The sequence below is a fragment of the Ptychodera flava genome, chromosome 18, assembly GCF_041260155.1.
Source record: "Ptychodera flava strain L36383 chromosome 18, AS_Pfla_20210202, whole genome shotgun sequence".
Taxonomy (NCBI): Eukaryota; Metazoa; Hemichordata; class Enteropneusta; family Ptychoderidae; genus Ptychodera; species Ptychodera flava.
The window spans coordinates 747,694-773,084 of NC_091945.1; the positions used below are offsets into that span (position 1 = coordinate 747,694).

At 37.4% G+C, this 25,391-nt stretch overlaps 1 protein-coding gene across 1 annotated transcript; it reads left to right on the top strand.

Annotated features, from left to right (window-relative positions):
* The first annotated feature begins 9 nt into the window (after positions 1-9).
* LOC139117962 (BBSome complex member BBS4-like) lies at positions 10-23,955 on the top strand. Its single transcript, XM_070681219.1, has 13 exons — positions 10-153; positions 4,897-4,996; positions 10,742-10,821; positions 12,305-12,480; positions 13,687-13,813; positions 14,340-14,467; positions 15,062-15,116; positions 15,271-15,339; positions 15,717-15,869; positions 19,514-19,685; positions 20,351-20,420; positions 22,303-22,447; positions 22,761-23,955. Exons 1-13 carry the CDS (start codon positions 124-126, stop codon positions 23,007-23,009), a joined length of 1,554 nt encoding a protein of 517 aa, XP_070537320.1. The 5' UTR covers positions 10-123; the 3' UTR covers positions 23,010-23,955.
* Positions 23,956-25,391: the final 1,436 nt, after the last annotated feature.

A 25,391-nucleotide genomic window follows, 5' to 3' on the forward strand; every position in this document is an offset into this window, starting at 1 on the left:
CTTGCGGAATTAAGAAGTGAAAATGTATATTATATGCTGTTTTACGCGACAACTGCTTCAACTGTCTTTGCAGCCGAAAACGACTATTTTAGTCCGCTTGAGTAGTCTCAAATTCCTTGCAAGATGGCGGAAGAGAAGAAAAGTCCGATCGAGGTGAGACACAAATTCCGACAAATTAACGAAAGTCAGCTAATACAATTGACCCTGTTATTTACATTACATTCGTTGTATAGAGTGTTAGCTATTTTTTGTGATGTTACTGTCATTGTTACAAAAGATGAACATGAATGTTTCCAGTTTGCGCACTCCGGTTTGTTTACAATATTCTGCTGCTGTGGCAGTTCGGTAGCCCTACTACATACTTTCCCCGGCGGCGACTTGGTGTGGTGGAGACCTTTCCCAATAACAAAAATCACCGGAGAAAATGGTTGGCTACGGAACTACAGCCATACATTCTGTAGATCTGTGGTACAAGTACCAGGCTATTGGTATCAAGAGTGTCTGTACCTAGACGGCCACTCACAAAAATTCTCTCGTTTTATGTTAGTCCACAGGGAACCCAGAAATCTGATTGGTGGTGTTGTTTGTATTGTTGTTTATGTTTATATCAGTCGTAACGTTGTTGACCAATATAATACAACGAAAATAACTACTGTGTTGTTGTTGTTTCAAACTTAATGTAGATGTCATAAGAAATAATTCATTTAACATTTAACATTTAACATTTTATTAGTACTCAACATACACTATCAGAGAGTGTTGTAAGGTACAGTACTCTTAGTACAAAGTGGGAAAAATTACATAATTACATAACTGAATTGCATCAGTGAATGCAATAAATGCAACAATGAACATACCGGTACATGAGTAAACAACTTTGCAAAGTATCTAATTACCAACTTGGGCAGAGTCACTGGAGGAAGCAATTGTATTTTTCAGGAAAACTGCTAATGGTAATGTATTGTAACTCATGATATTGATGATAACAGCTTTTCTCTTGTAAACATCAGTGAGTCTGTCATCTGTAATTTCACAACTATTGTATAAATGTTTTCTTTCCTTGGTAAAATTAGTACAAGAAAAAACTAGATGCCATTCATCATCTAACTCATTCATATTACATCTACGACAAATTCTCTCATGTAAGGGAATTTTAGGAGATTTTTTCCTACCTAGCTCAATTTCTAAATTGTGGTCACTAACACGAAACTTTGTAAGACAACGCCTCAGGCTGAAGTCAGAAATGTTATGCAAATAATTTTCCATGGTAAAGTTTGATTTAAACACTCTGTAAGTACGTAATTTATTACCATTACCAGTCTTTCTTTCATCATTATAAAGTTGACTCATCCAGGAGTCAATGTAATCTTTCTCCAATTTCTTACGTACACATTTGAAAAGCTGAATCTTTGATTTTACAGAAAAAGATTTGAAGACATTTCTCTGATAACAACTACCTGTAATTCTAGTAATGAAGTTAATCCAACTTGAATCACATTTGATATTTTCATTAAAAGCTTTCTTAAGAATGTGGTTTTCTGAAAGGCATGTAAGTCTGAACCAATATTTCAATACTGAAATGGTGAAAAGGATACGTAATGGAAACCTTCCAATCTCTTCCTCTAATTGCAGCAAGAGGAGTGCGTTTGCTAACTCCCAAAACAAATCTGTAATATGAAGTACACAATTTTTCAAAAAAAATTATCATCACTTGAAATTTCACTTGCCCAAATCTTTGATCCATATGAGAGTATAGGGACAATCACTGTGTCAAATAATTTAATGCAGAGAGCAGGAGTAACCATTTTTTCTTCTAAAATGGATTTTCTAATACTGATAAAGCCTTCACTGCTTTTTTCCTTAAATTTAATTGGTTATTTTTAAACTTGCCATTTGGAGTAAAAACTTTACCTAAATAAGTGAATTCTTTGACTTGTTTTATGTTTTGATCATGCAATTTGAAAGCTTTATTCTTGATCAAGCAGTTACTTTTGTTGAAAATCATTGTACTAGTTTTGGAGATATTTACACTGAGACCCCACTGTTGACAGTATGTATCAAGCTTATTTAGGCAATTTTGAAGACCTCCTGCAGTTTTTGAAATTAGCATTAGATCATCAGCATACAGAATACAATTTAGTTTGACACCATCAATGTCAATGGGGTAATCAGAACCTCTTCAAAAATATCAGGACAATCATTTACAAAAATATTAAACAATGTTAATACAAGGACACTATCATTATTTGACCAATCCAACTTTCTCCCAAATTCACTTGCTTCCTAAGTGCATGGAGCTACCAAAAGAAGGAGTAAAAACTCTATTGTCTCCCCTGTGGGCTACTTATGTTTGTGTTTGTTTGCTCATAAACATCAAGCACCACTATCGCACTAATCCTTTTATTGGCTTAATCGACAATCAGGAGAGTCTGATATACTTTGGGACCGATCGTAACAGCTTTTTGCATGCGCAGAAAATACAAATTATGGCATCAGGTCTAGTCAGTTGTGTAAGTTTTGTTTACAAACCAAATCGAGATGGATCCTTATATTGACAATCTTGGCGATTTTACCGGTTGGATGGAAAAATAGACCTTGCATTCGTCCAACAACTTTAGTAGCATTTACTGTATACCGTTTTATTTTTGCGAACGATTTATTTTTGCCATATTCGCGATTGCAAAAAATCGCAAACTTTTGACATCGCAGACATAACATGCTCCACGCTCACTGCTCCACTGTACCACAGTCCCTCAATACACACAAAGCCTTTTGTATACAGTACACACACACGTATACCAAACCAACGACTAGACAATCATTTATACTTAAATGTACGTACATTTATTTCTTGATTTGAAAAGTTTGAAACAATATGCAAAGGGAAAAAAACAAGTTAAAAAGAAAATGATCATCAAAAAAGTGTGCTCTACGCAACGTTCATTGCACAACTTTGACGGATAGAATTACGTATGTTTACATTTGAACAGTATGATTATGTACAAGACTCGGACGGAAAATGGCGGACAGTAAAACAAGAAAAGGCAGCATTTAGTTGTATTTCTAGAAGCAAAGGGTACGTTTGAAGAGTACGAAAGATTTACATTCAGAACAAAAGAGTTCTCAAAGTGTGAAACAGCCATGTTTTACAGAAACTATGTGGGTCCTCCCCTCAAAGTGCCCAAGATAAGGATATCCAATTTTCAATAGATGCAAATAAAAGGGAGACATTAACACTTCATTTCTTTCAAAAGCATATATTTTGTGACGATGACAAGGCTTATCGGTGATCACAAGGTGTCCATGACAAGTCTGTTTCTTGATATTCCTGATCGCTGTAATAACACCTGGGCCTGAACAATGGTATCCAATTCACTTTGTTCGTTTCCTGTTAGTGTTACCGCAATCTGTTAGACTTCCTGTAATCGGAAACTTAAAAGGCCGTAGAGTGCTACCCTGTTACAAAATCGCAAAAAAAACGGTATACAGTATAGCCTTCTGTATTTGTAAGGGGTAGAAACTGACAACATGATCGTGTAGATTAAGCAAAAATACTACATCTTAACCATGGAGCTACCAAAAGATCCCCAAGTTTTAGAAGTGACTGTATGTTATCTCACGATATCTACAACAACAGGTAAAATTACAGGTCAAAATAAAGGGTTTTGCTATATGCACATGCACTCTTGAGAGGTAAAAGTTTCACGACTTATGCGTCTTTGTTCTGGCAATTATGATGACGAATACCAACTCGGCATGCTGCATCATGGGAAAAGCATTACTTGCATTAAAAAGATCGGTTTTCAAAAATAACCTCAAGACTTGTTGATTATTGCGGTTGTTTGAGGAACTCTCAGAAAAATTCATTTCAAAATGATATACTTTTGGCTGTACAAAGAAGAAAAGTATCAACACCAAAGTTTCTAGACGTCCGCCTGGAACATTTCTGGTTGGGGTTTGCATAAACTGGACATATAAGTGATATAAGTGTCACTGTGCATGTGTATTACCTTCATCCAAGATGTGTGCAGCACGTTATTATTATTGTAGAAATATTATCGGTGTAAATGTTGCAACGTAACGGTCAAAACCTATGTAAATATGCATGTACGAACATTGAGTTCAAAGATGGCAATTAACACAGGAACACAATCACTAAACAAGCTTATCATGTTTATCAACAAAGAGCATTAATCAGCTTAAATTCTGTCCATTACTCCTTTTGTTAGCTCCATGCTATGTGTAAATAGGAAGTGAATGAAGGAGTGAATGTTGGGAGAGAATTGCATGGGGTCAAATAGTGATAGTGTCCTTGCAGTGTTTTTTATGACATAGCTACATAAATCTGAAACAACAACACAATAGTTATGTTCGTCAAATTATATTGGTCAACAACAACATGACTAACATACACAAACAACAATAAAAACAACAACAGCAACCAGATTTCTGGGTTCCCTGTGGTCAGTCGAATGCCTCATATCATGGATGTCTTTGTTTTAGCTCACATTTGGTATTTAGTATGTATATAAAAGAGATCTTGTATGATAAGTCAGCAGCGACTAAAACAACAAAACAAGCACATCAATTATATCCTTAAAGGCACTGGTCACAATCCCTGGGATTGCCTTTGTTCTAGTCTGTAAAAGGATTATGAAAGTGTAATAGCCTTTTGTTTTCCATTGAAATTGTAATCTGGTGGGTAAACTTTCTGATGAGACAATCTGGTGCTAACTCAGGCTTTTAATATCATGATGCAAAGAAAGTCCAGGGAAACTCTGTAAAATTGTATATAATATCCCTTTCACTCAAAACATGACAAAACAAAAGTAAAGTAGGAAAGCATAATAAAGTAAATACAAGGGAAAGACGGTATACTGTGCTATTTATTTTCAGGTACCAGATGATGTCAAGAAGCCTTTAGATGAATCTCAATTATCTCCACCTTCCAAAGTACCAGAACCTCCGCCAGCTTCAAGACCAAGGACAAAGAAAGGTGATATAATCTGTACTTTAGCATTCAGAATATGGTCAGATAATGTCGGAGAGATTTTCAGTATTATTTGTCAGGTGGCGAATGTATTATGGGGTACATGTATAGGCAGAGAAAGAGGTTGGGCAAAGGGCTGGCTTGAACCAATGGGAACATACCAGAGGGGTGCCCCTTTGTCTGACTTATGACAGTTTTTGAATATTTTGACAAAACTACGATTTAAGAAATACAACTGAAGATGTTTTGTTTTCTAAGACAAGACAAAAACAAGAATAGTTGTAGTAGAGTACAAGAGGAAGAAGAGAAGGGTATCTTTTCTCTTGTAGGGTAATGTTGAAAAAATTCATCAAATTGTCATGTCCTTGGCTGTCATCTGAAAAATTTAACTGCTGACAAATATGTATTGCTTTCTAAGACAAAACAGAAAGAAAGAGTACTTTTACTGACATTTTCAATCAAACTACTGTTTTTAGTGAATTATTCTAATTGTGATACTAACTGAAAAATGAGCAGTAAATATTGATGGTAATATTACTGTTGGTGAAATCAAACCAAAGAAATATCAGTGCGGATAGCTTTCCAAATGAACCATTTTTACGCTCCCATATATGCATATGTATATATGCAAATGGGAGGTATTCGTATAAGGTGGCAAAATGGCGTCTTGTGTATGTATGTATGTATGTCTGTTAGTCCGTCCACATCAAAAACTCCTAAAAGTAGCACCTACTGTCTCAGTATTTGGTGTACAGGTGCACCTAGGGGTGGAGATGTGAATTTGTTCAAATGAACATGTCAGTGCCAAAATATGCAAATGAGGGGGGGAAAAGAAAAATCCTGCAAATGGCTAAAACTCAGTAAGCATTGGTGAGATTTGGTTGAAACTTGGTATGCAGATTTCTTTAGGTATTCTAAATTATGTGTGCAAAAATTGGGATGAAATTTGCATGTTTGTATTTTTAGGGTATTTTTTCCGTTTTTAGTCAAAAAATCTTGTTCTCTGAAATCGCTCGTCTGATTGCTATGAAACTTAATATTCATGTTCCTCAGAATGACCTCAGTCATGCTTGTACAAATTGTATTGATATTGTCATATTTGTAATTTTAGGGCAATTTTCCCAATTTTGATAAAAAAAATTTTAATCCAAAAACTACTGATTTGATAGCTTTGATATTTGGTATACAGGTATCTAAGATTAATCTCAATATAATGTATTGAAGGTATGTTGAAACTGGCAATTTTTTTTATTTTGGGGCAATTTTTGCCTTTTTTTGGTAAAATTTTTTTTCTCCGAAAACTACTGATCTGGTAGCTTTGATATCTAGTGCACAGGTTCCTAGGGTTTATGTTAATTAGATATATTTAAAATTAGGATGAAATCTGCAATTTTGTATTTTGGGGGCATTTTTTTCATTTTTGGTCAAAAAATTTGTTTCTCAAAATTTACCAGTCTGATTGCTTTGATATTTAGTAACCGGTTCTTAGGGTATTTGTTAATAAGATATATTGAAATTAAGTTGAATCTGGAATTTTGAATTTTTGGGGCAACTTTGCGAAACTTTCAGTTTTACTGGGATATCTTTCATTTTGTATTTTTAAGATTTTGTTTGGTAATTTTATACCTACTGGAACTAAGAGTATATAATGTGGTGATTTAGTAAGCATTTGATATGGTAAACTGTATTTGGTGTTGAAATGCGGTAAAAAAATCCTGGCAGATTTTGAAAAAATTCCAAACAAATGCCAATAAAAAATTCAGCCAGAGAAGGTTTGACAAAAAGAAAAGGTGGGAGAGTGGGGAAAAAAGAATGTACAATGGATCGGATAAAAAAGATAATGTACCTCATCGATCTTCCAGACACCATTCCTTATCAAATGGTGCACCCCGATGTATTTTTGTGCACAATTAACTTTCAGTGTATTTTAGTTTAAGATGTCAAGTTAGGTAAGGATTTGAAAGGAATAGTCAAGTTCACCATAGTTTAACTTTATCTCTTGTGTCATCATCCTTGTGTAATTGGTTAAGTTTGTAAGTTGTTCCAGATGTGATGCACCAGCTGTTCTGGAAGAAAACAATGTTTACTTTTCCCTGTAGGGTTTCTGAGTTGATGATTGTATGTTGAAATTTCTCCATGTATCTGGTGTATGGGCAAAGTGTAAACATTGGAAGATCGTCCATGTAGCCGAAACGAACACGAAGTGTCTGTTACCGGCCACCAAAAACTATGAAAAATAGTCAAGAATGAGCTACAAAATCACTATCAGTTTTAAGTTGCAGGTAGAATAAGTCTGTGCCTTTGTATGAAATACTATAAAAATAGTAGAAAGTGAACAACCAGCTGAAAGTTAGTTGAGGAGACCTTAACCGCATATCATTTGCATCTCATTGTCCGCTACATGGACTGTGTGCCTAAACATTGGTTGCATGTTATGTATTTCAGTCTATGTCAATATTGTAAATGAAAAATCAAGAACAGTTTACTGTGTGCTTGTAAAAGATAACATATTTGTCAATGCATAAACTGCCTTGCAGATTGATTGTCTTAAAGCCCGGCTCGAAATGGACCGGGATCAGGATTAGTGCCAAGTTTGGGTGGGCGTTTTGGGGCATGGCTCTGCATAATGAGTCTGTTGGCAACGGTTGCGATCGTTCGCATTATCTGCGTAATCTGTTTGCTCTCAAATCACACTCAGGCTTGGGTACGTACAGCCTTCGTTTCCCGGTTCGTTTCAGTTATGCCATGGCAATACTCGAAAGAAAAAAGAAAGAAAAACTAGGAAGGAAAAGGAACACGTCAGGAAAATGGTAGGAAATAGGTAAACGGCGACGTCATGACCGATCGCAAAAAATAAAGGAAGTTCGCGGAAGGGTCGAGACTTCCTCGAATCTCGTGTATCACGATATCTGTAATAGTGATCGCGGTCAGTTGCTCGGTTGCTTGGCGGCAGGATGATATCGAAAAATTATCACGAGTTATGTTTATTTTCGGAGCAATTGCAAGTTTTGCTCGAAACGTTTGTTAACCTTCGACTGGAATCAATGACAGACTGGGTTCCTCTCCGTCTTTCTTTCTACCTCCATGGTTATTGAAGGAATTAAAGTCCAGCTTTTGCCGAAATATTATTACGATGTAGCGCGGAATCAATGAGCTGTCCTCAGACACGCGTATCCTAAAGCGTTTACAAGATTGGGTGATGGCGCTTACTTGCTTATCTTGAACTGAAAGATTGAATGTTTCAACTGTTCCAATATCTTACAATTTTTGTTAAATTCTCATCACAGAAGTCCAAATGTTACTGTGATAATCGGTATGTCAAAGCCTTACTAGTACCAGCCCTCCGAACACGACATGTCATTTCCACGTGTAAAAACACGTGTACATACGGCCGTTTTCGGGGCCAGCATATATATCCAAAACAACTGTTCAGTACCGTCACGTTCGGCCGTAGATTTGGAAGGGGGAAGTTGTTAAAAACGTGGATCTCTTCGACTGACAATAATTAAATTGATCATGGAGGCTACCGCCATGTTTTGATGGTTATTTTCGATGCCATTCTCAGTGCAAACTACGGACTCTGCTTACGCGCTTTTCGCTAGAAAACATCGTACTACGGGTAAGCTTATTGACTAGTCCTCTTGCTAACTCACGTCTGAAAATGGTGTACTTTCGTGATGTCATTGCACCATAATCGCTGGCAAAAGAGTTAATGGCAACACAAAGTTTTCATCCTTCGCTCGCTGATATAACTCTAAGTTTACATATAGTTTGTTTACATCGTAATTGTTCTCGTATGCACAGCAAATGTTTGACCAGTTTACGCCTCTGCGCGTCACCGAATGATTGACAATTGTTTGAATCATGGAACGACTGTCTCCTGAGGGCCATTCCCTTTGTTCAGAAAGCGATTTTCCCCCTAATCGTCGTAGTTTTAAAAAACTTTGTGAAACTTTGCAGATACCTGTATGGCCTAGGTGTTTATGAAACACTCTATGTTCATGGTATGCCAATAATATATGTTTGAGAATCGTTTCGGCCGATTTTACGGAGCGGTCTACCTGGCTATTGCCAGTTGTCACTCAAGCGCCATTATGAATTTTCAATAAGTTAGGGGCCTTTTATACCCCGCACACCGGTTTAAAGATTATCACAGAAGTAGAAAAGGAAAAGAAACTAATCAAATTGCTGTAACATTCACTCTCAGTGCCTGTATAGGCCTATACTTAACTATTTTATCATTACATTCAGCTGTTTGTTATATCTTTATCATTCTCCATGGGCCAAGGCACACTTGGGGTCAATGTCATCACTCTGTGCCAGTCTGTGTATGTCAGTCTGTCTGTATATGTATATCCGTGTTTCATACAATTGTTGACTTGTTTTGATAACTTTATGGGAGCGAACAGTGATGTTGTCACTATTTTTTTGGCTGCTTGTCACCATGGAAACATTGAAATTTAGAGTAGCGTGGGGACTCTGATGAGTGCAAATACACTGTGACTGTTCTTGGTAAATGACTCAACAGGAAACAAAATTTAGGCTCATAATTTAGATTTGTTGTTGGAGAATATCAAAAAGTAAGAAACAAACATGACTGACTGCCAGTAAATATCATCTTCAAAAAATTGAAATAAATGTTACAAATTTTAAAGGGTAGAATTTATACCATGTTGGGTGACGTGATAATGATGGATTGATTGATGACTTGCTCTGATTCCAATGCACAGAGGTAAATGCACCATATCAATTCTCTGCACAGTCATTCAAATTCAAATTCAAACATGTCCCTAACACTTGTTCATAATCCAACAGAAGTACCGGTACATAAAAGTTATACTAACTTCCATGGACCAATTTTACTACACCCTTGCCAACACCAAAATGTGATTACTGAACACAAACTATCTTTTAGGTCTCAATATTGTGACATACATGCAGTTCAATGTGTAGTTAAGTCAGGCAAAATGTACCCATGATATAATCATTTACAAAGATGGGTGTTCTTTCTGTCGATGATACAACCTACATAGACATAAATACTGTATGAATCAGGCTAGTACAGTACACTGACGTCACATGGGCTGGAGTGACCTTCTCTGACAATTCGAAAAAAAAGTATCGTGTTTGTCAAGTCTTAATATCCACTGTACATTTACAGCTTGATATTTTGTGAGAGTTTGTGCAGTTACAATGAATTTCATTCTGTTCAATACACTATTCAATAACATGTTTATAAATTTCAAGCAAATCAAAAGGTAATGTACTGTTACAATCATCAAGTTTCACTGTATCAGTGATCATCCATTGAAGTCAGACAGTACCAATGGTCCACTGTGATACCCTGTATCAGTGATCATCCATTGAAGTCAGACAGTACCAATGGTCCACTGTGATACCCTGTATCAGTGATCATCCATTGAAGTCAGACAGTACCAATGGTCCACTGTGATACCCTGTATCAGTGATCATCCATTGAAGTCAGACAGTACCAATGGTCCACTGTGATACCCTGTATCAGTGATCATCCATTGAAGTCAGACAGTACCAATGGTCCACTGTGATACCCTGTATCAGTGATCATCCATTGAAGTCAGACAGTACCAATGGTCCACTGTGATACCCTGTATCAGTGACCATCTATTGAAGTCAGACAGTACAAATGGTCCACCATGATACCTTGCATAAATTCATTGATAATTTTAGCAGTTTGAAGTATACTTAACACCATACTGTGATCTTGTATTTCAGCACCAGAGTTACCAATCTTTGAAAGAAGGAATTGGTTGATACACTTGCATTATGTCAGGAAAGAATACGATACTTGTAAAGTAAGTACTAAAATAAAATCATGCTACAGAATCACTGGTAACTGTTGTTTGTTATCAGAAATGTTTGGAAATATCAATGTGCATAACATGGCCTTTTTAGTCCCCACGGACACTGTCCAGGGGGACTTATAGGTTTGGTCATGTCCGTGTGTGCATGTGTCCGTGCGTGCGTGCGTGTGTGCATGCGTCCGTCCGTTCACGCAGATATCTCAGACATGCCCCGGTCAATTTCTTTCAAACTTTGCACAAGGATAGTACCCTACTCCATACAGATGCACGTCGATTTGTTTCACAATGCGATCAAATTTGGCCATGTTAGAGGACTTTTTAATTTACACGTCCATAGACTCCCATGTATAAGGCAGTTAACCATAGCCTTCCATGTATAAGGCCAAGCAAAATAAAAATTTAGTTTCTCATCGTATTCATATTGCAAAAAGGATGCAGTGACACAGTTTTTAGTCCCCATAGATGAAGTCCAGGGGGCTTATAGATTGGGTCATGTCCGTCCGTTCGTCAATCCGTTCATCCATCAGTTCATGCAGATATCGCAGATATTTGACAAAATGTCACGTTCCTCAATGACCTTTGGCCTCAAATATACATATTTGTCCATAACTCAGTAACCACAAGTGCTACACCCTTCATATATGGTATATGTGGTTGCCACGTGCAACTACGATCTGAGCGAGCAGACGTTTTCCTAATCTCGCTCTGGCTTTGTGTACGAATGGAACGTTTGCGGATAGCAATGTGCGTATTAACCAGAATCGAGATAGTTCAGAAATGCACGTAAAAAATGCACGGATCTTAGGGCGCTTTCTCCCATAGCTTTACACAGGCACGTGAATGTAGGTATATGATAATATGCATCTCAAAATTCAATTTAAAATCTTAACCTTTCAACCATTCTCTTTCAAAATAAAAAATAAGAATTTGGATCACAGATCAAATTTTGGTACTATTGAAGCACATTACCTTACATTTATTGACACTTGAAATTCTGATGGCACCTGTGTTAACTACATGGAGATAAATCTGATTTCCCATTTTCACAAAAATGAGCCGGTGAAAACTTTGGAAATGCCATGAGCTTCAAAATTCGCCCCTATGAGTGGTGAACCAAAACAGTTTTATACAAATTTGAGAGTCTGAATATACGCCCCACGACGCATTCTACTGTATTTTAATTTGTGAACAATAGCCTTCATGAATGCACTGCCAATGTGAACGGAAAAGTTAGTGTCAAACAGTCAGAGCTTGATACAGTGCTTTGGTAATTACTACACTCTATTCAACAGCTAAACTTATCTTCTACCGGGATACAAACAAAGATCTCACTTCAAGTGTCATATTCATATCACTCCAACATTGGAGTACAAACTTTACACAATGTTGTGTCATCAAACGTCAACATCCAGTTACTACTGTCACGTTGATATTTAACACTCTCAAAGTACATATCATTTTTTTTCTACCACAGTCTCTAATAAAGGAGCAGTTACAAGAGACACAAGGAATGTGTGAATATGCAGTCTATGTACAGGGTTTGATCATGAGATTAGAGGGACGTATCCAAGAATCATTGGAATTATTTCAGACATGCAGTTTATTGAATCCACAGAGTACTGATAATCTGAAACAAGTTGCAAGATCACTGTAAGTACCATTTCTGTGTGTTAATGTTATCATATGCCACTCTGCAAAATGGTGTCTGTATGTAATGTTCTACATGAGCTGTTGATTTCAGTTTGTCATAGTGGAACATTCAGATTGATTAAAGTTGTCAAAATTATCACCAAAAAATAAAATTCATGTGTGAATGTTTGCAAAGAAAGTCAATGAAAAGAGTCAAGGCCAGTTTTATTGCAAACAATCTCTTCCAAGAATGAGTTATTGAAAAAATTTTTCTTGCAGAGGATAATTTCTTCAACAGAATTATTCAGAGTTGCCACAAATGATAACTGAAATTTTGATTTGCTGCTGATAAATTATTTGTTTACCTTATTATTTACCTTGAAAGACATATATCTTGTTCACATTGGCAACCCAACTGAAATTTGGGCCAATGCAAAATAATTGTCGTTTTGGGATTAAATTTGGTCCGTGTCCACACTACCGGTACCAGAATTAGGGCCGACGTAACTTTACCTTCCTGTGTGACCTCTGACCTGTCAAAGTTCAAAATAGCGCATTTGAATAATGGCACGCTGTTTCTACTGTTCATGATTTTCCTACGTTTTTACGCACAAGAAGGGCAAATATGACTACCACTCACCCTTTTAATCATTGGAGAGATCTTCACTATTTACTGGATGAGCATATGGTATATATAAGACCGCGGTGGAGAAATAACCAGTGCGCGGCATTTTTGACATGCCTCTCTAGTCTATTACATGCACTGTGGAATCGAATGACATGGTCTCGTTTGCGGAACAAAGGTTGGTGGGAAGTTCTGCGTACATGGGATGATATTAAAATGTAAAGACTGGATTGAAAACTTTTGATAGGTGTAAACTTTAGTTTCAAACGTCGTTTGTTTTGTGCGAATAGGGTGACTAGTTCAACTTCGATCCATGGCGGAGGCCTGGTCAACTGGGACCAGGGCCGACGCAACGTGTCCACACAGGCGATTTGCGTCGGACCAAATTTTGCGTCGGCCCTGTGTCGGCCCTGAACCCCCCCACCTTCTCACCGGGACCAAACTGTGTCGGCCCAGGGCCGACGCAGCGTGTCCACATTGGTTTTTTACATCGGCCCCGGCCCAGGTCCAGCCCTAGGCTGACGCAAAGTCGTCAATCTGAACAGGCCAATAGATTATTGGACCTGGTTTCATATCATATCAACTGGATTTAATTGTTGCAGGTTTTTACTAGGTCGTCACAAGGCAGCCATTGATGTGTACAATGAAGCTGCCAAGTTGAGTCACAGGGATTGGGAAATTAACCATAACATGGGAATCTGTTACATGTACATCAAGGTGTATGATAAGGTATGTTATTGCACACTTACTAGAAATTGTACTGGTATTCAAAGTTTGATATTGTGACATGTAAATATTACTGCTTTATAGAACAACAGCAGTGATTTACTGAATGAAGGTACAGTTCACTGTGTAAAATGGCTTGAATACATGGTTGCATAAATCTTGTGATTTTTATCCCTTTCACCACAATGGTATGGCCCAATAGAATTATTATCAATGGTAATTGTGGATACAGGGAATTGGGATGGACAGGATAAAAATTGCAACATACTAATGAAGACTTTTTTCATGTTCTCTTAAGCATTAAATCAAGAGTCACAAGCAGTACATGTTCAACAAAATATATGATGAAATTTTCAAAGCAGTTTTCATATCATTTGTTTTGACCAGTTTGCCCTATCCTGAATTAATTATGAGACCAAAATATTTTGTTTAAAATGCAAACTCATCAGACCTTGAATATTAATATATGTTTAAGTTGAAATGAACAGAAATGATTGTGTTTCGTTTGTTTGTTGTTTTCTATTGCCAGGCAAAAGAGTGTTTAAAACATGCAATACAGTGCAATCGACATGATCTGTCCTTTGTTATGCTGGGTAAAATATTCCTTATGGAAGGTGACATGGACATGGCCATAGATGTCTACAAGAGAGCTGTGGAGTAAGTAATTAACAGATATCGAACACTGGCAAATGTAGTTGATACCAATGTTCACAGTGATTACAAGACTACAGCAAAAAGGAGATAATATCGGTACCTTTAATACAATTTTGCCATCTCCGTGGGTCATATACGTCTCATAATATTCAACATGGTGGATTTCAACAGGTAAAACACATAAGAGTACTGAAGCCAAAGTAGGTTCTGCAGGAATTTCATACCAGAAATCCCCAAAAAGTTGAAAAGATGCATTGAGTTTTGCCAGTTTCATGAACAAAGAAAACTTTCTGCCACCAATTTATGGAATTATTAATTTATGCAATGTATTTATTAGATTACTATCTCAAACTCTTGCTGTGTAAGAAGTCTACTTTTACCCACAATGCATTTCAATATCATGTAGTTTGCCCTTAGCATAAGGCAAAAGCTATTTACAGAAGCGAGCATTAAGTTTGTCATCTCAAAATGACTTCCTTGATGATACATGATTCTAGGTTTGAAATATTAACAAATTCACTGCATTGTACAATGGACATAAAACCAGTTTTTCATTCTGTACAGTAGTTAATTTAGTTTTTACATTTTCATCAATAGATTTAATCCTGAGAATCCTGAACTTCTATCAACTCTAGGATTGCTATATTTACAGGTATTTTCAACTCTCTTCATCTTACTCTACTTACACTCACAGATATTGTCTGTTCATCTGATGATTTGCTACATTCATTTGGTGATAACTATGTATATAATTTGTGTTTTTTCTAACAGGAGACTGATTACATATTTGTAATTTCTTTCCTCAGGTTGGACAAACACAGAAGGCATTTGAACACCTTGGCAATGCCTTGACCTATGACCCTGCCAATGTGAAGGTGAGAGGTCACATCATCGTCAACATCCCTTGTTTGCCCCTCTGTTTGCTTTGTGTGTCATCTGTTTAATACTTTTTTACATACTACATGAAAGTTTTCATCAGTGTTCAGACGATGAAAGAGCTAACTTAAAGAACAGTTCAATTTCTGTCAGTTTAAAAGTTACTTTCATCTAAACATTTAGGTACGGTGTTTATATGGGTCTTGTTGTTCTACAGTTTTAGTTTTATAAAGAGACAGTGGCAGGCATTGATCTGAATACATTGCATGGTTATAGATGTAGATGTACTAGTTTCGTATCATGGAGTATTTTCAAACTCTCAACAAACCCATGGCACAATTTAATACATTTCATTTTTCCCTGATATTATTTGTAGGCCATATTAGCTGCAGGGTGTATGATGCAACAACATGGCGACTTTGAAGTTGCTTTGACGAAATATCGTATAGCTGCAGCAGCTGTACCAGAGAGTCCTCCTCTATGGAATAACATTGGCATGTGCTTCTTTGGTAAAAAGAAGTATGTCGCTGTGAGTAAAGGCTTTATATATATTTGGAAAATGTAAATGACACTGTCAGGTATTGGAGCAATTAGGGAAATTCTATGTATCTGTGTACTTTATCTTGGTACTGCCACCTTATGATCACTTTGATGGAACCAATTGCTGTGTGGGCATGTGGCCACTGAATGACATCATGTGACCACTGACAGTTGGCATGTGACCATGTGGCTACTGAGTGCTGTTGAAAATTCAAAATTCATTAACAGCATGGCATTGTGCATATTTCAAGGCTAACGTTCACTGTGTCAGCTGTTCTCAAATCATAAAGATGAGCAGATAGTTTCATATCACTATTTAGTCATCTTACGGTGGCCCCTACACGCCACGGAACTCTATTACTTTTGAATATAAACTCTAATTTTTCTTGACAATATCTTTAATATTTGTAAGAGATTTTATTTCTCCACCGCAAACTTTTAATTTTGTACGGGCAACTTTATCTTAACATTATCTTAACTTTAACTTCTCGAAAGTATTTTTAGTTTTAACAATAAAGAAAATATGTTTCTCAAAAGTATTTTTTATTTTGTAACACAAACGTAAAATGTTTCCAAGATAACAGACTCCCCTACACGTCATGGAAATTTACTTTTGAACATAAACTCATATTTCTTGACAATATATTTAATATTTGTAAGAAATTTTATTTCTCCACAGCAAACTTTTATTTCTGAACGGGGAAACTTTATTTTTGGGGTAAACTGTTTTTAAAAACTTTTAACAAAACACTTTAACTTTTAACAAATAACTTTAACTTTGAGCAAAATATTTGTTTCACAAAAACGTTTTTTATTTCGAAAAGAAGTAAAAATTGTTCACAGCAAGAGTTTAAGATTTTTGCTGAGCGTGAACTGAGTTACTTAAATGACATAACCTTATGTTTTTAGAGCAGAAAACTTAAATTCTTAAAGAAAAGTTTTATTTTTCAAGAGTAAAATTAATTTCTTTATGGAAAAAAGATTTTCTCAGAGCAGCAAATTGAAATATAGTGAATAAAACTTTTTTCTCAATGGCGAGAAATTATTTTCTTAAGACAACAAAACTAATTCCTTCAAGATATATTTTCTACATATGAGTGTGGTTTAAGAATTTGGTAAAACTTAACTGAGAAAGAACGAAAAAGGGATGAAAAAGTCAAACTTACTTTTCTTCAGAGCGAAATTTATTTCTGAGAGGAGAAATATTTCATGTGAGGGCGCAATTACCTATAATGCATAGCAAACTCTTTCTAGCGAGAGTAAACATATTTTTGGGAAGAGTAAAACATTTTTCCGACGAGCAAAACTATTTTAACGGCGGCGGAAGTTAGCCTAAAGTATCCCACCATGCAACACCCAAGTTTGATGACCCAGAGTCTCCGAGTTGGTAGCCGGCATTAGACAGTTCGTGTTCGTGTCGGCTACATGGACGATCTGTTCTCCGAGACAACCATGACTGACTTCATCGGCTATACGGGCACGCCAGCCCGGCCCTACCCTGCCTGCGTACGATGCTGTGTGTTGGGGCCGTATAACGCCGGGAACTCACAACATCGTACACAGGGCTACGGGCACGCGGGTCAGTTGCCACTTGTCTGAGTCCCCGAAGAACGGTTTTATGTTTGAGTGATTCGTCCTGACGGCAGACGGTGTGCGACGGGACCGCATTGGGGTTCTTCATTAGCTCTGCATGGCATAGCCCTGCGTACAGGTCTGTGTGTTCCCGGCGTTATACGCCGGGAACACACAGACCTGTACGCAGGGCTATGCATGGCAGGGCTGTGTGTTACCGGCGTTATGTGGTGGGAGGCCGTATAACGCCGGTAACACACAGCCCATGCAGAGCTAATGAAGGAACCCAATGCGGTCCATCCCGTCGCACAACGTCTGCAGTCAGGACGAATCACTCAAACACAAAACCGTTCTTCGGGGACTCAGACAAGTGGCAACTGTTGAACTGACTCATTTGCTAGCCCTGCGTACGATGCTGTGTGTTTCGCTACAGCTATTCGCCCCGCTCAGCGGGGCGGTTAGCTGTAGCGGAACACACAGCATCGTACGCAGGGCTAACTCATTTGCGTGCCCGTACCCATAGCCCTGCGTACGATGCTGTGTGTTCCCGGCGTTATACGGCCCCAACACACAGCATCGTACGCAGGCAGGGTAGGGCCGGGCTAGCTGCAGTACAGTACGGCAAACCGTCCGACCCAAATACCCAGGTAAAACCTCGAGGTACTGTACTGCAGCTAGGGCCGGGCTAGAGTGCCTGTATCGCCGATGAAGTCAGTCATGGTTGTCTCGGAGACTCTGGGTCATCAAACTTGGGTGTTGCATGGTGGGATACTTTAACTTCCGCCGCCGTTAAAATAAAGTTTTGCTCGTCGGAAAAATGTTTTACTCTTCCCCGAAATATGTTTACTCTCGCTAGAAAGAGTTTGCTATGCATTATAGGTAATTGCGCCCTCACATGAAATATTTCTCCTCTCAGAAATAAATTTTGCTCTGAAGAAAAGTAAGTTTGACTTTTTCATCCTTCCTTTTTCGTTCTTTCTCAGTTCAGTTTTACCAAATTCTTAAACCACACTCATATGTAGAAAATATATCTTGAAAGAATTAGTTTTGTTGTCTTAAGAAAAAAATTTCTCGCCATTGAGAAAAAAGTTTTATTCTCTGTATTTCAATTTCCTGCTCTGAGAAAATCTTTTTTCCATAAAGAAATTAATTTTACTCTTGGAAAAATAAAACTTTTCTTTAAGAATTTAAGTTTTCTGCTCTAAAGACATAAGGTTATGTCATTTAAGTATCTCTGTTAGCACTTAGCAAAAATCTTAAACTCTTGCTGTGAACAATTTTTACTTCTTTCCGAATAAAAAACGCTTTTGAGAAACAAATATTTTGTTCAAAGTTAAAGTTATTTTTTAAAAGTTAAAGTTTTTTTTGTTAAAAGTTTATAAAAACAGTTTACCCCAAAAATAAAGTTTCCCCGTTCAGAAATAAAAGTTTGCTGTGGAGAAATAAAATTTCTTACAAATATTAAATATATTGTCAAGAAATATGAGTTTATGTTCAAAAGTAATAAATTTCCATGACGTGTAGGGGAGTCTGTTATCTTGAAAACATTTTACGTTTGTGTTACAAAATAAAAAATACTTTTGAGAAACATATTTTCTTTATTGTTAAAACTAAAAATACTTTCGAGAAGTTAAAGTTAAGATAATGTTAAGATAAAGTTGCCCGTACAAAATTAAAAGTTTGCGGTGGAGAAATAAAATCTCTTACAAATATTAAAGATATTGTCAAGAAAAATTAGAGTTTATATTCAAAAGTAATAGAGTTCCGTGGCGTGTAGGGGCCACCGTACTATTTAGTCATCTCATGCTGAAAATGACATGGTTCCACAAAACCACTTTAGCAAAAGCATTCAATCATAATATAAAAGTAGCGTTATGTGCTATAAAAACAGTTGTGTTCTCACATTATTAGTGATGGCAAACTATGAATAATGGAAACAGATTATCAATTCTCTGATCTTTCACTTCTAGACAAGTAGTCTCTGCAGTTCTCAATGCAAACTGGATCTTTTTCATCAAAAGACTTGACGATATTTCAAAATCTTCAATGTTAATGTTTCAGGCTATCAGCTGTTTGAAAAGAGCTAATTACTTGGCACCATTTGATTGGAAAATCCTGTACAACCTTGGTCTTGTACATCTAACAATGCAACAGTATGCCTCAGCATTCCATTTCCTTAGTGCTGCTATCAACCTAAAACCCAAGATGGGTCAACTGTTCATGTTACTTGCAAGTAAGTGAACTATGATCTTTATTACTCGCTATGGTGATGTTGATAATTAGACAATCAAATCTGCAGCTTGTTTTAAAATATCATGTTAGACTTGCAAAATGGTATAAATGTTTGATATGTTTGTTTAATAAACAGTACAAATCACATTTATTGTTCAACTAATACTTGCTGGCATTGCCACATGTCAACATGTCTATTGTAATGATAGGTAAATGCCTGGTATAATTTTGTCTGCATGCTACATGTACATTATATGTGTTAGAATTCCAATAACTCATGACATAAGGATTAGCTAGTCATACACATTTAAAGGACAGAATTAAGTCTAAAACATTCTTTTGAGGAATGATTGGAAGCAGAGATGAACGCCAGTGTGCTTACAAGGGTTGACTTTATCTAGATATGATTCTTGTGATAAGAAATTGTCACAGGTGGTGAATTTAGCCAACCAACAACAATGTCAACATAACAGTAATTGTTATATCTGAAAACATTTGCAAAGAGACAAAATGAGGTACATATCTTTACAAAGTAAACATAGTTGATTGCTAAGATGAAATCACTCTTGATTGTTAAGATGAAATCACTGTAACCAAAAGTTACAGTACTTCTTGATCAAATAAGATGGTAAGTGGCACTAATGATTGTATTTTGTTTTTTTGTAGTTTCCCTGACACATCTTGATGATCCAGATAATGCCAGACAGGCTTATGAACAAGCATGTGCAATAGAACAGTGAGTTGTTTAGTGTTTTTCCGTGGTACAGTAAGTTAATGTACAATGATGTGGTACAGTGAGTTACTTTACAATGATGTGGTACAGTAAGTTACTGTACAATGATGTGGTACAGTAAGTTACTGTACAATGATGTGGTACAGTAAGTTACTGTACAATGATGTGATACAGTAAGTTACTGTACAATGGTGTGGTACAGTAAGTTACTGTACAATGATGTGGTACAGTGAGTTACTGTACAATGGTGTGGTACAGTGAGTTACTGTACAATGGTGTGGTACAGTAAGTTACTGTACAATGATGTGGTACAGTAAGTTAATGTACAATGATGTGGTACAGTGAGTTACTGTACAATGATGTGAGTTACTGTACAATGATGTGGTACAGTGAGTTACTGTACAATGATGTGGTACAGTGAGTTACTGTACAATGATGTGGTACAGTGAGTTACTGTACAATGATGTGGTACAGTGAGTTACTGTACAATGATGTGGTACAGTAAGTTACTGTACAATGATGTGGTACAGTAAGTTACTGTACAATGATGTGGTACAGTGAGTTACTGTACAATGATGTGGTACAGTGAGTTACTGTACAATGATGTGGTACAGTGAGTTACTGTACAATGGTGTGGTACAGTGAGTTACTGTACAATGATGTGGTACAGTGAGTTACTGTACAATGGTGTGGTACAGTAAGTTACTGTACAATGATGTGGTACAGTGAGTTACTGTACAATGATGTGGTACAGTAAGTTACTGTACAATGATGTGGTACAGTAAGTTACTCTGTAATAATACCAACAGTTTCCTTGCTCCTTACTTCAATCACTGTTTCCTTGCTCCATGCTTCAATCTCTGTTTCCTTGCTCCATACCTCAATCACGGTTTCCGTGCTCCATACTTCAATCACTGTTTCCTTGCTCCATACTTCAATCACTGTTTCCTTGCTCCATACTTCAATCACTGCTCCCTTGTTCCGTACTTCAATCACAGTTTCCTTGCTCCATACTTCAATCACTGTTTCCTTGCTATATACTTCAATCACGGTTTCCTTGCTCCATACTTCAATCACTGTTTCCTTGTTCCGTACTTCAATCACTGCTTCCTTGCTCCATACTTCAATCACGGTTTCCTTGCTCCATACTTCAATCACTGTTTCCTTGTTCCGTACTTCAATCACTGCTTCCTTGCTCCATACCTCAATCACGGTTTCCTTGCTCCATACCTCAATCACGGTTTCCTTGCTCCATACCTCAATCACTGTTTCCTTGCTCCATACCTCAATCACAGCTTCCTTGCTCCATACCTCATCACAGTTTCCGTGCTCCATACCTCAATCACTGCTTCCGTGCTCCATACTTCAATCACTGTTTCCTTGCTCCATACTTCAATCACTGTTTCCTTGCTCCATACTTCAATCACGGTTTCCGTGCTCCATACTTCAATCACGGTTTCCGTGCTCCATACTTCAATCACTGTTTCCTTGCTCCATGCTTCAATCACTGTTTCCTTGCTCCGTGCTTCAATCACTGGTTTCCTTGTTCCATACTTCAATCACTGTTTCCTTGCTCCATACTTCAATCACTGTTTCCTTGCTCCATACTTCAATCACTGTTTCCTTGCTCCATACTTCAATCACTGTTTCCTTGTTCCGTACTTCAATCACTGCTTCCTTGCTCCGTACTTCAATCACTGCTTCCTTGCTCCATACTTCAATCACTGTTTCCTTGCTCCATGCTTCAATCTCTGTTTCCCTGCTCCGTAATTCAATCAGTTTCCTTGCTCCATACTTCAATCACAGCTTCCTTGCTCTGTACTTTACCCACTCTTTCCTAGCTCCTAAATTTAATCAGTTTTCTTTCTATTTGTTTGTCTTTCAGAAATGATCCTTTTATTCATCTGAATTTCTCATTACATTTGTACAATATTGGAGATCGTAAGGCGTCATCTCATCAATTTTCCATGTTTGAACAAAAGTTACAAGCACAGAGGAAAAACAATCCCAACGCAGATATTGATCAGGAGGTCAGTTAACTTTCAACAATTTCAGTTTGAAAAGTATTGTTCTGTGTGAATTTCACAAAAGTATTTTCTGAGCTGTGCTTTGCATTTAAATTTGTCGAAAATAGTCCTCTGTTCAGCTCCAGGGTAACGCTGCTAGCCTCTTCCATACGAATTACGTACTCACCCCGATGACATGGAGTCCCTTTATTGCATTATGTAGGGTATGTTTGCTTTCTTACATTAATTGTCTAAAACTCACACCATCTGTTTAATTGTTGAAGATGAGCCCAATTCTCTTCTGAGATTTAATTTGACTTTATCTTTAAATTCACAGATGATTGATGTAGCATCGAAGCTTGGCCCAGCTCTGCAAGTTGGTGAGAATTTAGTATGGAAAGCTCCTTCAGCTAATGCTGGAACAGATAAACCAACACAGCAGGCATCACAACCCAAACCATCAGAACCAGCCAAGGAACAAAGCCAAGCATCTGTAGACGCTGCCTTGGCAAATTTACCCAATCCTCCATCTGCTGATCCTAACAAAGACGGTGGTAAAGAGAAGGCACCAGTCCTTGCCAGTTAGGAACTGTGTGTGATTTCATCCTAAGCAATGCTCTGTGAGATCAACAGATTGAAAATGAATCAGGCTTCAGATTAGTTAACTCCCCATGGACCATTGCAGAGGAGTGACAATTGAAAGGTTGTATCATTTGCTAATTCAGGGGTAGACTTGGTTAGCCATCATACATTTCCAGCAGTGTACTTATAGCATTCCAAGTTCTTCAATCTTTCTGATGGATTACTTTAAGTCTGACTCGACCATGAAGCAGTATACAGAATATCTTACACTATGTAGAGCGTGAAAACTAGAATTTTGTTACACATATATATACATTTGTTTTCTTTGTAAATATCTCTTGTTTTATCTCCAATACTTAGTTGGTTCCATGATAGTTTACTTTGTTGTCTTGTTATTGAGAAAAGTTGTCCGTCCATATCATTGAAGTGTTTTGTTTTAAACCTTCACACAGGTCTGTTTCATCCATTTCTCTGTTATAATGCTTGATGAATTTAATTCTCAAACCCTGAGTGGCAATATGTTTCATATCAGACATAGAAGAGAATATACCGGTACAGTACCAAATACATGGTGTGTGAGCTTTTTAATCAAAGATACATGAGTGTTTTAGTCATTAGATAATGCTCCCACAATAAGTTGAGCTTTTTTCTGAAATGTTGACTTTCCAAGTAGATATAATATTCTAAATTTCAGGTATTGTATTTCTCAACTTTAGTAAAGCTTTCAGTGCCGTGTATAGAAATGATTTCCATAGCATACATTGCTCATTTTTTTTGTCCAGCTGAAACTTGTATCAGTCTCTGCCAAGGTGATGAATGTGTTTTCATTCTAGTGTTACCATCCATGTGTTATGAAATGTACATCATTTCTTCAAAATAGGCCAAGAACTTGAACTATGACTTGTAAATTTTTTTTCTACTGTATAAATATATGTATTGATATAATATGATGCACTTAGCGTTTGTCCAATTTTTCATGCTGTATGGGTCCATTATTCAAACCTTAGAGTCTGGTTTGGTCAGCACAGTCCTGCAAATGATTTATAGAAGGGAACATGCTTTGTGTCAGGGCCATGATCACAGCATGCATGCATCAAGGCCATTGTCACAGCATATATGCATCAAGGCCATTGTCACAGCATATATACATCAAGCAGTCTACACATCACAGATATCTTTCTGGGTTCACTTAAAATACCATCACCTCAGAGGGTCAGTAATTGATTGTGTTTTCCCATCCTGATTATGTTACACAGGTAATTGTCTGGCCATGGATATGTTACACAGGTAATTGTCTGGCCATGGATATGTTACACAGGTAATTGTCTGGCCATGGATGTGTTACACAGGTAGTTTTCTGGCCATGGATATGTTACACAGGTAATTGTCTGGCCATGGATATGTTACACAGGTAATTGTCTGGCCATGGATATGTTACACAGGTAGTTTTCTGGCCATGGATATGTTACACAGGTAGTTTTCTGGCCATGGATATGTTACACAGGTAGTTTTCTGGCCATAGATGTGTTCCACTGGTAATTGTCTGGCCATGGATATGTTCCACAGGTAATTGTCTGGCCATGGATATGTTACACAGGTAGTTTTCTGGCCATGGATATGTTACACAGGTAGTTTTCTGGCCATGGATATGTTACACAGGTAATTGTCTGGCCATGGATATGTTACACAGGTAATTGTCTGGCCATGGATATGTTACACAGGTAATTGTCTGGCCATGGATGTGTTACACAGGTAATTGTCTGGCCATGGATATGTTCCACAGGTAATTGTCTGGCCATGGATATGTTACACAGGTAATTGTCTGGCTATGGATGTGTTACACAGGTAGTTTTCTGGCCATGGATGTGTTCCATGCGTAATTGTCTGGCCATGGATGTGTTCCACAGGTAATTGTCTGGCCATGGATGTGTTACACAGGTAATTGTCTGGCTATGGATGTGTTACACAGGTAGTTTTCTGGCCATGGATGTGTTCCATGCGTAATTGTCTGGCCATGGATGTGTTACGCAGGTAATTGTCTGGCCATGGATGTGTTACACAGGTAATTGTCTGGCCATGGATGTGTTACACAGGTAATTGTCTGGCCATGGATGTGTTACACAGGTAATTGTCTGGCATGGATGTGTTACACAGGTAGTTTTCTGGCCATGGATGTGTTCCATGCGTAGTTGTCTGGCCATGGATGTGTTCCATGCGTAATGTGTTCCTGCGTAATTGTCTGGCCATGGATGTGGTCCATGCGTAATTGTCTGGCCATGGATGTGTTCACATGGTAATGTTCTGGCCATGGATGTGTTCACAGGTAGTTTTCTGGCCATGGATGTGTTCCACAGGTAGTTTTTTGGCCATGGATATGTTACACAGG

What these genes read in the sequence shown, in the direction of transcription:
- LOC139117962 (XM_070681219.1), top strand. Translation starts at nt 124, where the DNA reads ATGGCGGAAGAGAAGAAAAGTCCGATCGAG. An exon ending in AGAAGAAAAGTCCGATCGAG is followed by an intron (nt 154 to 4,896) that starts GTGAGACACAAA and finishes ATTTATTTTCAG; the next exon opens with GTACCAGATGATGTCAAGAA. An exon ending in GTCTACAAGAGAGCTGTGGA is followed by an intron (nt 14,468 to 15,061) that starts GTAAGTAATTAA and finishes TTTCATCAATAG; the next exon opens with ATTTAATCCTGAGAATCCTG.